This window comes from Hemiscyllium ocellatum, chromosome 8, assembly GCF_020745735.1.
Source record: "Hemiscyllium ocellatum isolate sHemOce1 chromosome 8, sHemOce1.pat.X.cur, whole genome shotgun sequence".
In the NCBI taxonomy this organism is placed as follows: Eukaryota; Metazoa; Chordata; class Chondrichthyes; order Orectolobiformes; family Hemiscylliidae; genus Hemiscyllium; species Hemiscyllium ocellatum.
This window is the reverse complement of record NC_083408.1, coordinates 76104503-76117068: the sequence shown is the minus strand read 5'-3', so window position 1 is coordinate 76117068 and position 12566 is coordinate 76104503. Positions and strand designations below refer to the sequence as shown.

Below are 12566 nucleotides of genomic sequence, written 5' to 3'. Positions count from 1 at the left end.
GCATAAGCAAATACTGCTCTGGGTCTGGCAATGTAGGATAATGACAGGAGATGACAACAAACGATATTAGGTGTCTAAAAGCTTGGTCAAAGAGTCAACTTAAGAAGACCTTAGAAGAAAAGAAGAGGTAGAAATATAGGTTTAGAAAGAAATTTCTTAATTTAGGACCCATACAGCAAAGAAATACAGACAGATAAAAGTGAATGAAGCACAAATCCAAAGCTGAAGGACCACAGCATCCTTGATCCTGGAAAGAGATAGGGAAATGTGAGACTATATAGAGGTTTGAACTTAAGATTGGAAACTTTAAAGATTTTTCCTCCATCTTGAACAATTTAAAAAAAAACCCTCACCTAAATCCATCTTGCGACCATTACTGTCAAAAACAAGGCCAAATGTATTCAAACATATTAATCAATCTCCTCCATTTCAAATGAGAATTCTGATAAGAGAATAAATTTACAGCACAGCAGAAACCTCACAGTCTATCACCTTTGTGCCAGCAAGAAAAGTGCCACCCAGCCCTGTAGCTTATGGTGCCTTAAATACATATCTCAGTGCTTTTTGAATGCTCTTATTTAATTTAGGATTGATACTGCAATAGCCTATGTAGTCCTGCCCTCAACGAGAAGACGAAGTATGTGAAGTCACTAAACTATTGATATAAGTGATCTGAGAAAAAGTAGGTGGAACTTCTTATATAGTTTTAGCCACTAAATCTTCTTACACACTCAGATGTTCTTCTCAATAATAAGTTGTCATTACCTAACCCCAATAGTATTTATCCAAAGTGCTATCAATAACCTCAATTTTATCTGATATATTCATAATTTGAAGTATGGCAAAGAGTATAATTATAGCAAGTCCCAGTTTTCCTCATTTCATCCAGTAACTATAATCTCCTATCAGCTTCACACAGCATGGTAGTAATCGTATCATGAATTAACATTATAGATGCTGTAATTTTACATCTTGTACTTAATATCCATTTCTCGACCACCTCTAATCAGCAATTTTGAAAAATGAAAGGTTGATCAAAATCATTGCAGTTATATACATAATATCTTCCTTTGCCACATTTAGGATATGTAGCAATTGACCTGAATTATTCTAAAATACAATTTACACTATGAAAATGAATGAACGACATGAATCAATAACTAATGTGTAAAATTCAATGGTACATCAGTTGTTGATAAAAAATTCCCATAATTATGCTGCTCATCCTTTATGTTAACATTTGCTTTCTGGGACTGGTCCCAACTTGATCATTTACACTCTCCTAGTCTCTTCAGCTGCTGATCTGCTTAGCTGTTAGAATTATTTATGATTTCTTGGAATGTGCAGCATTTAAGTCTTCCCCCAAGACATACAATGATACCCCAACCCACCAAAATACAAGTAGTTACAGACATGATTAAAACAAACAGAATTAAAACCACTTTCAAGGCGGCACGATGGCACAGTAGTTAGCACTGCTGCCTCACAGCACCAGGTTCAATTCCCACCTCAGGCGACTGACTGTGTGGAGTTTGCATATTCTCCCCATGTCTGTTTGGATTTCCTCCCACAATCCAAAAATGTGCAGGTTAGGTGATTGGCCATGCTAAATTGCCTGTAGTCTTAGGTGCAGGGGAATGGGTCTGGGTGGGTGCGCTTCTGCAGGTCAGTGTGGACTTGCTGGGCCGAAGGGCCTGTTTCCACTCTGTATGTAAGTAATCTAGACACACCCACAGTACAATATTCTTAAAGGAGTGATGCCAACATGGGGCCCTGACAGTAATCCCACATTTGGTAGGGTCTTCTCACTTCAATAGCCCCTGCCAGCTAGTACCTGTGTCAGTTATTTTTATTTTGTTGGAGCTACTACAGCTTCTTGAAAAAATAATAACTTTACAGAAATATTGATTATATTTACCCCTAACAGATTGCGAGGAACATAGCCTTCCTTGTCATCCAAACGAGCCCACCACCAATCCGTTTCATTGTCATCCTTACGCCTCACGATTGTCAGAGGATCGCCTTCATGGAACGATAATTCATCACTATTCTTGGCCTCATAGTCCCACAAAGCATAAACTACACCTTTGTTCATGACACCCATTTTTTCTTGTACTCCTATTGTGGATTGAAAATAATTCTCCATTACCTCAGACATATTGCTAGTCACTGTACAAAACATGGGCTTTAGAAGATGCTTAGAACGTCAAACACAAGCTTTTCACACTCAACAAGTGGGCATTCAAACATATGTAGCTTTTACATCAAGTATTTAAAGATAATTTATCACTAACTACAAACAATGTAAAATTAGATTTTTAAAAACATATCAAGTATCATCTCAGACTACTCACCATCATACACTGCTCTGTTTTACAGTTAAGAGAACACTACTTCTGAATTTAAGTGCAAATGAATGCTATTCTATGATCTAAAGTAGATGGCAGCAGAAATGTGTTTCTTTTAAAATAAAATCTGCTTCTCCCTTCTTAAAAATAAATAAAAGCTTTGCTGTCAATTAGGAATCCATCAGTAGCCTGAGAAAATTAAGTTTGTTCAAGTAGCAAATCATTTCCAGTCCAAAACCTAATCTTCTGCTTGAGGAATCAATTCAAACTTCAAGAAACAGTAGATTAAAATGACCACGATCTTAGAGTTAAGTCTTCATTTTTATGGATACTCACAGTGATACACTCATTTACAATTTGTATTACATAAATCATTCAAAAATGAAAGGAACAAATGCAGGGATATTTTGAGTGTATTTGTTCATCAGTAAATAATCTCATTCAGACAAATGTCTTTAAGTGATGATATCCTCACTACAGCAAGCTTGAGAGAGAAACACTAAGCAGAGACTGAATATCATCATGGAGAGATATATGTGAATCAATATATGGTTAGTGGAAATAGAATACTTGACCATGACAGAGAAACTTAATAAAGAGGCCATTAATTACTGCTTAATTTATTTTATCAGCTACAGAAAGATGGGTTAGACATGTGAACAAAAAGTGATAAAGTTAAATACTTGCCATAAAGAAACTGTGAGCACTGTACAAAGCCTTCTTCCATCTCCTCACATTTATCTGCTGCTGTTTCAACATCGCTGATAGTTGTGGCAAAAATAGCAGCACCGGATTCCACAAGCAGTTTACAGAGTTGAACGCTATTGCAGGAAGCAGCGCAGTGTAATGGTGTCCTAAGAAGAAAGTAATACGATTGACAACTTCCAGACCAAACACTACTCAGATAGGTTATGAGATCTTGTGTAAAAGATGACCACTGACTTTTGACTAAATAACCTTTACTAAAAATACATTTTGTACATAATTTGACCTTAGATTTCCAGAATGGTTGGGTAAATAAACTAGTTTTGGAACTGGTGGCCAGAAAATTATTAAATACCCTAAATTAGAACTGGGGTCAACAGAAACTAGGCTGAATTTAAGTTAATTATAATAAAGCAATAAAATAATTTGAGTCGTAGAGTCATGTCTAACCTGTCCATGCCGACCAGATATCCCAACCTAATCTAATCCCACCTGCCAGCACCCAGCCCATATCCTTCCAAACCCTTCCTATTCATATACCCATCCAAATGCCTTTTAAATCTGGCAATTGTACCAGCCTTCACCATTTCCTCTGGCAGCTCATTCCATACATGTCCCACCCTGTGTGTGAAAAAAGCTGCCCCTTAGGTCTCTTTTATATCTTTCCCCTCTCACCCTAAACCCACGTGCTCTAGTTCTGGACCCCCACGATCCCAGGTAAAAGACTTTGTCTATTTACCCTATCCTGCAGATTTTGGAATTTATTGAACTAATCAATGCAATGGAAAGTGTATTTGACTGGAAAAGCAAGTAATAATTTTACAAGCAAGCCTTGAATACTGAACAGTAAGGATCTGGAACATAACAAAAAAACCTATATTGGGAAACATGTTGATGGAAATCAGTTACAATCACTGTGGCCTTTGTCCTTCTCACTGGTTGCATCCACCAGCCATCCAGCAAAATACTTAGAAAGAAGCCCTTATCATTACAGTGGAGTATCTTGGGTTCCTTCATATGAGAAGGGGCTTCTGCAGACATTAGAAGTGGTGGCTAGGATAGTGGCAACTGGAAGCGTCAGGCAGGGAAGGGGTGAGGCAAAAGATTCATGAGAAGAAGGCAATGAGTGGGAGGATTTGGCAGAGGGAAGCAGCAAACAGGAACTCAAAGCAGAAAGTGTTGAGTGGAAGGGATGGAAATTACGATCAGGAGAGTCAGGCAGTGAAGCAGCAACTGGGAGGGAAGTTCAGGAGAAGGAAACAGTGAATGACAGGGTCTGGCAGGGGAATAGTGAGGTAAAAAAAATGTTTGTGGAGTGGGAGGCCGCACATGATGACACTAAAGTGAAAGTCTCAGGCTGCACTATTACACCCAAAAACACGCAGAGATTTCAACCACTCCAAAACATTCAACAAAGTGTTGGAGATACTCAGCACGTCTGGCGGCATCTATACAGTTAACGTTTTGAGCCCAGTGGCTCTTTGCCAGATGCAGGCCAGTTGTGTTTCTTTGGGCACTTTGTTTCAGACTTCCAGTATCCACATTCATAATTAATATTTTTGAGTAAAATGAAATAATGTAGAAATCAGTCCATGACTTTTTGCCTAAATATTTTATAATTAAACTGTGTCCCTCATTCTAATCTTTCCAAAAAGAGGAAAAAAAAGTTTCAACGATCACACTATGAAGTGTGAGAAGTGTATGTATGAAGTGGATGTACCTGAAGACCATGTGGTGAGAGAATGGGGGTAGAGGGGAAATTAAAAAGAAAGAAAGAAACAAAATCAAAGATTATAAAATAAGTCTAATTTAGATGGTCTTATTGTAAAGTTTCACAATATAGGATACAATAAGGATAGCTTTACCAATTGGATGGAAGACAAGATTTAATCAGCTTTATTTAATTATTTATTCACTGTATTTCAATGAATTTTCACGTCAGAATATCTCAAGCTTACCATCCATCACTGTCTGCTGCGTTTGCATTTACACCAAAATCAACAAGGAATTTCACAATGTGATGGTGACCAGCACATACTGCATTGTGTAACGGTGTAATCCCTTCATCATTAGGTCTACTGGGATCATTAACCTGGCCAAAACAGAAAAATAAATTGAAGGCTACACATATTAAGGAACATCATGTTCCATTGTCTAGGGATTTCAAGTACAGTGTGTAACAAATGACAATATTTTTTTAAAAAGTTGAAGAGTCACCTCATAAATGATGCGCTGCACAAGATCAAATTCTCCTTCTAAAGAAGCATCCAGGAGTAAAGCAAGAGGATCGAATTTTACCCGCATCCCACAACCTGTCCGTTCTGAATCAGGTTTTTTCAAATTTGTACGTTTGATCTGAGGTAATAGTGTGAAGTTAAAAGAAAACAATAATTATCACAACAAAAAGTTATTTTTCCATGGCTAGTAAGAGTGCGCATAATGGTCACTTCCAATGAATTGCATCAGTGAAGCCCTAATAACTTTGTCCCCCTACTCCAATGCTTTTCCATTGAGTATACATATTCAGACACTGCTTTTTTTTTGGCCCAAAACTTCACTGCACTGAATACATGTAGGAGATAGAACAGTTAAGAAGAAATCATATTGGTGCAAGACAACATCTGCTATACAGTAGAGTCAGGTAGGTGTAGAAGTGCTAGCGATGATGTCAAAATAGTTGGATCAACAAGATACAGGTGATTACCATAACATTTACATTACCGTTACAGGTGATCACCATTGCACTACACACACACACACACACACACACACACACACACACACATGGACACAGGTACACACAGACTTGCACACACACACCCTTACAGACACCCACACATGCACCCCCTCACAGACTTAAGACACTCGGCACTCACTACACACACACACACACACACACACACATTCTCACACTCACAACCCCGACCCCAGACAAACACCCACACATAGACAGACAAAGACCCACATGCACACATATATTTTGTGGGGTGAATTTGTACTTGCCGAATTACATTGTACTTTGCTCAAAAACTGCATACATTCATGTAGAACTCTGAGCTCAAAAACTGCATGAATTTATGTAAAACTCTGTTATCTCACTTTTTAGATTAGAATCAATCTAAACATCAGGTCACAGACAGAGAACACTGGTGGGGGGGGGGGGGTTTAACACCTTCAACATATTGTTTAGCTATCACCATTGTTAACAGCTAACCCAAGAATGCAACTTTTAAAAAAAGGTTTTGTGATTTACACATGAAAGAAGTGAAACTATCACTGTATTCTAACAGATGAAAGGCTGAACAATCAATTTTTCAATGTATAATTTCAGTTTCATCACACTGCAAATTTTTGCTATAAATTCTGTGTTACGATCAAGCCCTCCACAATCACCTGATGAAGGAGCGTCACTCTGAAATCTAGTGTGCTTCCAATTAAACCTGTTGGACTATAACCTGGTGTTGTGTGATTTTTAACAAGATAAAGAGCTTGTAATATTGATCAAAGTTAATTGCGAGAATGATGGATCACAAAATGAGAAGTTAATCAATACTAACTTATTAATAGCAACAATGGAAGACTAGAAGATTTTAATTTCTACATTAGGACAGAGGAATAAAAGAGGAAAAGGAATGAAAATCACTGAGAAAAGAACTGACACTTTTCATCTTGCATTTGTCAGGAAAAACAGAAGAATATAGAATCTAAGTTCTACCTGACACATTAACAACCAATTTAAAATCAATTAAGCTCATAACATGGCTCATTTACAGTTGCCCACGAGAACTACATTCATATCCAGGGACCTGTTCCTTGCAAACAAATGGAATATGAATCAATGGATTGAAGTTGTAGGTTTACAGCGCATTATACGTAGCATCTCAGATTGTTACAGTTGTAGACAATTAAATTCTCGATTTTATCAGAATCCATGATATATAACGCTAAAGATATATCGAGATACAACTTGAAGACAGCATTGTACGGACAGAGCAAGACAAATTTAGGGTTATAAAGCTATTGAATAAATTTTTAGAATTAAAAGTTGGGTAGAAAATTGATTAAAATACAAGGAGAGAATGGCCAAGAGGGTTAAAAAAAAAGGGATGATGTGATGCAGTAAATAAAACTACTATTATTTAATCAAATGCTAGATAAGTTGGTTGATTAAGTCAAATAGTTTGTTTATGTATTAGAACTTTACCAATTTCAAGATAAACTACATTGGCCATTTATCTGGCAATTTCCTGAATCTATTCTTCTAATCTTTTCTGATTCTTCCTTCGGTTGTCAAACCTTCTACTTTTGTGCAATCTCTAAATATCAATATTATGATCTCTGTCTCAGTTCAAATCATCTTACTACATCAAAAATCGTCATACAGAAGAAACATTTGACTTCAGAGACAAATTTCAATAACATTTTCTTTAAAAGCAATGAAGATATCAAATATTTTGACAAAACCTATGAAAGAGATTAACAATATTTACATGATGTGATGCAAATGAAGCCCTGCTCTGTCCTTACCCAAACTAAAAATATTTCCTCTGCTACATCAATTCTACTTCTCACATCAGACACACATGAAAGCCAAAAGAGATTCTCAGTTTAATACAACATTAGGGACAGAATTGTTCAATGAGCACATATTCAGCTAATACCATCCAAATTCATCGGAGAACATTTTTGATCAAAATCAGATTTACATCCATAATTCTGAATTGGATTTAAAATCTGAGATTTTATCTGTATTTGGAGTTAGGTTCCAGATCAGCAATGATGTAATTAAATACACAGGGCCGAGGGGCTAAAGTAACTACTTATACTCCATTGGACATTATCATAATTCACTATGTTATTTTGTCTCTTGAAACACAGCTTTAAACAAATGCTCATTGATTCTATTGACATTATCCTTTGTTTATAGTTTATTTCAGGTACAACACAAAACTTACAGGAAGCGGCAGTGGCACAGCAGGTGGTGGGGGAACATCTCCCTCTGGTGATATGATTTCTGGCACAGGACTTGGCAGTTGTTCCGTTTGAACAACAGCAGGATTATTGTTATTGTCCTCTATTGTAGCAGGTATCTCATTGTTATCTGTCTGAATCAAGTCAGAATGTTTAGGAGAAGGCAGCTGGTTATCATTGGCATCGGATGATGGTCGAACTTCAGGCTGTGTTGTTGGTTCAGGCTGCACAGAACCAGATGATTCTACGAGGCTGGCATTACCATTATCAACGTCGGCTAAAGCACCCACATAGTCCTGTTGGTTACTGGGGAGATAAAATGGCATGTTATCCATACCCCCAGCTAGTGTATTAAAACGCTGATACAGCAACTTCTGTATATTTGGTCCACTTGGGCCTTCTGGCTCAGTTATAGAACTGCGCTTCTTCAGAGGTCTTGGTGCATGTGCCAGTTTTTTCCTTAGAGCTTCAAGATCAGCATCACTTTGATACCTTAATGGTGAGTGCACAATTGGCAATAATTTCGTAGGACTCAGAGGACGTGGTATGTTTTCAACATTTGAATTGGTGGGTGGCAAGTTCTCATGCTCTAAATCCTTTTCATTACTAGTTTGGTTTTCACCACTGGTCTGCGGTTGAGAACTTTGGAAAGGCTGAGTATGAGTAAAAGGCAAAGGAGATGGTGAAGCCGAACCTGATCCAGACGACAATACTGGCTTCCCATACACTGGAAAGGGAAAAGGAAATCTCTTTACTGACCCAAAAGTAATAATTATGCTTTACTATACTAAACTAAACAGAATAATTAACCTTGACTATTGACACAATCTTATAAGAACTAAATTATGAGATGTTTAATCAAAAGCTACTTACTTGCTTTAACAGTATGTGTTTTGTTTAGGGTATTGTATGTAGCCTGTTGGTAGTTCTTTGGTGGAGTAGATTGCTGAAGATACATTGAATAAATCGAACTGGAATTCACGGTTTGAGGCCCTTTGCGTGGAGACTGAGGCCTAGAACCTTTGTCAGTCAAGAATGGCCTTACAGCCACAGCCAGCGGGGGATCAGGTCTGCTATCTACAGCAGAAAACAGTGGTGAAGCAGCTGGCTGATAAGTAGGACTTGGAGGCACAGTAATTCTTTGCTGAATCTGTTGCGAGGCACTAGCTTGAAATGTGCTTGCAGGTTGCGAAGGCTGGATAGCTCTCTGCCAATTTGCTGAAGTAATATTAGAGACTGAACCCATACTAGACCGAGACTGGGTGCCCTCTTTCATTCTTTCCAGAGAATTTGTAGAACCAATTGTCATGAGGGAAGATTTTGAGTGAGGTCCATATGATTGAGGCAGCTGCTTTATTGCACTGGGCACAGATGATGGTACTTTTCCAGATTCAATACCCTAAATTAAATAAGATGTTATTAAATTGAGTCATATCAGATTTATAATCTCCAAAACTAAGATATACCTCAACAATATTTAACTGTTGGCCAGTTTGAAAAAGCTAGACACCCCATCAGTAAAATACTGTGAATATTGGAAACCTAAAATAAAGACAGAAATGCCAGATGTACTCAACAGGAATGACAGCATCTGAGTTTACATTTTCAAGTCGCTGAATCTTGGTCAGAACTAAGAATGTTTAGAGATCCAACTGTCTAAAAATAAGGCAGGAAACGTCGAGAGAGAAAGAAAGAAAGAAAGAAAGAGTGTATGCATGTGCGTGTGGGGCACAGGGCGGTGGGGCGGGTGGGGGAGGAGATGATGGGAGAAGAGAAAGGTGCAAACGGAAGGTCTGTGAAAGAGCAGAAGACAGGAAATTAAATTACAAAAGGAATCAAGTGTGCACAAGCAAAGGAACGGAAGATGTGCCTAAAAAACGTGCATATAGGAAAACAGAATTACTAATAGCTGTTAATGTGAATTCAGTATTCAATCAGGTAGACTATAACATGCCTAAACTAGTCTCAGTCTCACAGAAAAACTTCTACTGTATTTATATAAATTAAGAAACAAAAGCATTTACATTTTATTTTAAATGCTTTGGATTCAGTACAAAATAAATGTGCATGCCCTGGAGAAGCTGATTAAACCTCAAAATCAGTTTGCTGAATTCAAATAAAGGAAAAAAATGCCTTAATATCAAAACATCAGAGACCACTTTGAAATACTGCCAAAACCTACCACCATTTTCTCATTGTTTGAAACAGTTGAGGAAGTGGACAGGGTCTGACTTGATCCAGCACCTGGTTTCAAAACTGTATCCATGTTGGATTCTTTCCAGTCATTGTTTGTTGTTGTAGGTGATTTCCCTGTAATAGCAGAGCCCTGTGGGAGTGTTGGCCAATTTCCATCGTGACCTAATTAGGAAATTAAAAATCATAAAACATTTAATAAATCTATTCTAAAGAGATCCAAACAGTACTTATTTTAATTAAATTTATCACAGCTGGTTAGTTTCCAATCGGTCACTTAAGTTTGGGCAGGTAGGGAGAGAATACACCAACTATTGTTCATCACGCACAATCATTGCAGCCACTTTGAGGACACTTTCCTAATACTAGTAATGTATATGAAACATGGATACAGTTGAGTTTAGTTACAAACTATTAATTAGATATTGAATCAACATTTACTTAATATCACATGTCTTCTTCCTGAAGCAGGTCCTTGGCACACTGCCTGTTGCTTTATCCTGAGCGGTTTATTAGCATTTTTGGACAGCAGGTGGTTTGCCATCACCATGATCCACTCAATGGACATAAAAACAATGATGCTTTAAATACCAATGCTAAATATCAGTTGTCACACCAACATAAAAGGCACTTTCTTTTCCTAAGTATTGGTTTAACCTTCAATTGGATGGATGGGTCAGCATTTCAAAATAATGTAGAATTTTGCAGTTTATAGGGTCTTCATGAATAAAATTCTCAGATGGACAAAGTAGTTATTTCAGTTAAAACGTATGAAATATTGTAAGGGATAACAATCCCTCCTTATATTTAAGATGCTTAGCATTCTTGAATATAGACAATTCACTAAGCCCAGATGAAATGTCTTCTAGGCTATTAGGGAAGCATGGTAAAATGTCAATGTTTTAACCACCGTTTTCCAATCCTCTCGAGCCACAGGTATGGCACTAGATGACTGCAGGACTACGAACCTTGTTCTGTTCTATAAAATTAGAGTAACCAATAGCCTAAGTATTTATGCTTTCTCAATAGTGTGCAAGTTATTGGAAAAGGTTCTGAGATAAGGTATAAATAGTTTTTTTAGAGATACACAGATAGTAAAGGACAGCGCAAATTTGTTAAGGGAAGGTAGTGATTAACTTGACTGAAATTGTTTTTAGGTGTTAACAAGGAGTGTTGATAAGGTGCTTGAGATGGTCCTCTGATTTTATCAAGGCTTTTGAAATGCTGTTATTTTTCTACCAGCCTGCAATGTATGAAACCCAAGAGAAATGAACAAGTTGGATCCAAAACTGGCCAACTGACCGGAAGCAAAGGATTAATGATAAAAGAATAACTTTGAGAATGGAAAGTTGATTTCAGTGGGATTCTACAGAACTCACTACTCATTCCCTAACTGTTCACAGCACTCATATCAGCGACTGAGACTAAAATGTAAGGACATCATCAAGGAGGAAAAACTGTAATCTGGAGGCAGATATCGAAGGACTAAAAAGTGGGGGAAAAAAAAAAGTGGTAAATGGAATTCTGTCCAGAAAAATGACGCAATGCATTTGGTAAGAACAAACACAGCAAGGTAATACACATTAAATAGTAGACTTTTATCAAGTGTAGTGAAGGAGGGGGATCCTACTGAATATCTACCAGATCTGAGGTAGCAGAATAGATAGATAAGGCAGTCAACAAAGCATAGGGGATACCTTCGTACGTTGGTCACGACCTGGAGCATAAAGGCAGGATGTTTAGGCCAGCATGATTTAAACTACAGCTACAGTACTGCATATAGTTCTGGTCACTTGACAGCAGGTGAAGATCACATTGAAACGGTACAAGAGGAGATTTAGAAGAACATAACTAACAAAGTAGTATTTTAGTGATAAAATAGCATTGAATAGACTGAGTTTGTTTCTCTTGGAACAAAGAAGCTAATGGAATATTCCATTGAGGTGTACAAAACTATGAGATGCCTAGATACACTGGATAGGAAGGAACTATTGATGTTAGCAGAGATGTCAACAAACAGGGGCATAAACACTGGTGGTTGGATTACAGAGAGGAATGGAAGGGCAATTCTTTCATCAGAAATTGGTAAGGATCTGGAATTTACTACCCAAAAGGGTGGTAGAAACAAAAATCCTCAACAAATTTAAAGAGAACACAAGATGTCAAACCACTGCAACTCACCAAGGTTCCTTCAACAGCATCTTCCAAACCCACAGACTCCTGAAAGGATAAGGAGAGCAGATATATGGAAACACCACTACCTGAAAATTCCTCTCAAAACTTCTTTCACTGTTGCTGAGACAAACTCCTGGAACTACTTTCCTAACAGCACTGCGGGCTTATTCACTG

General features: G+C 37.6%; 1 protein-coding gene across 4 annotated transcripts in view; it reads right to left on the bottom strand.

The window, feature by feature from the left end:
* ppp1r13bb (protein phosphatase 1, regulatory subunit 13Bb) overlaps positions 1-12566 on the bottom strand; it is a 113261-nt gene that overhangs the window by 1402 nt on the left and 99293 nt on the right. For all 4 annotated transcript variants that reach the window (XM_060829223.1, XM_060829224.1, XM_060829225.1 and 1 more), the window contains 7 exons: positions 10207-10382; positions 8898-9423; positions 8009-8751; positions 5271-5408; positions 5012-5145; positions 3036-3202; positions 1919-2118 (listed from right to left, as the gene is read on the bottom strand). In XM_060829223.1, the coding sequence (XP_060685206.1) occupies positions 1919-2118; positions 3036-3202; positions 5012-5145; positions 5271-5408; positions 8009-8751; positions 8898-9423; positions 10207-10382 (2084 nt within the window). The remainder of the gene's footprint in view (positions 1-1918; positions 2119-3035; positions 3203-5011; positions 5146-5270; positions 5409-8008; positions 8752-8897; positions 9424-10206; positions 10383-12566) is intronic.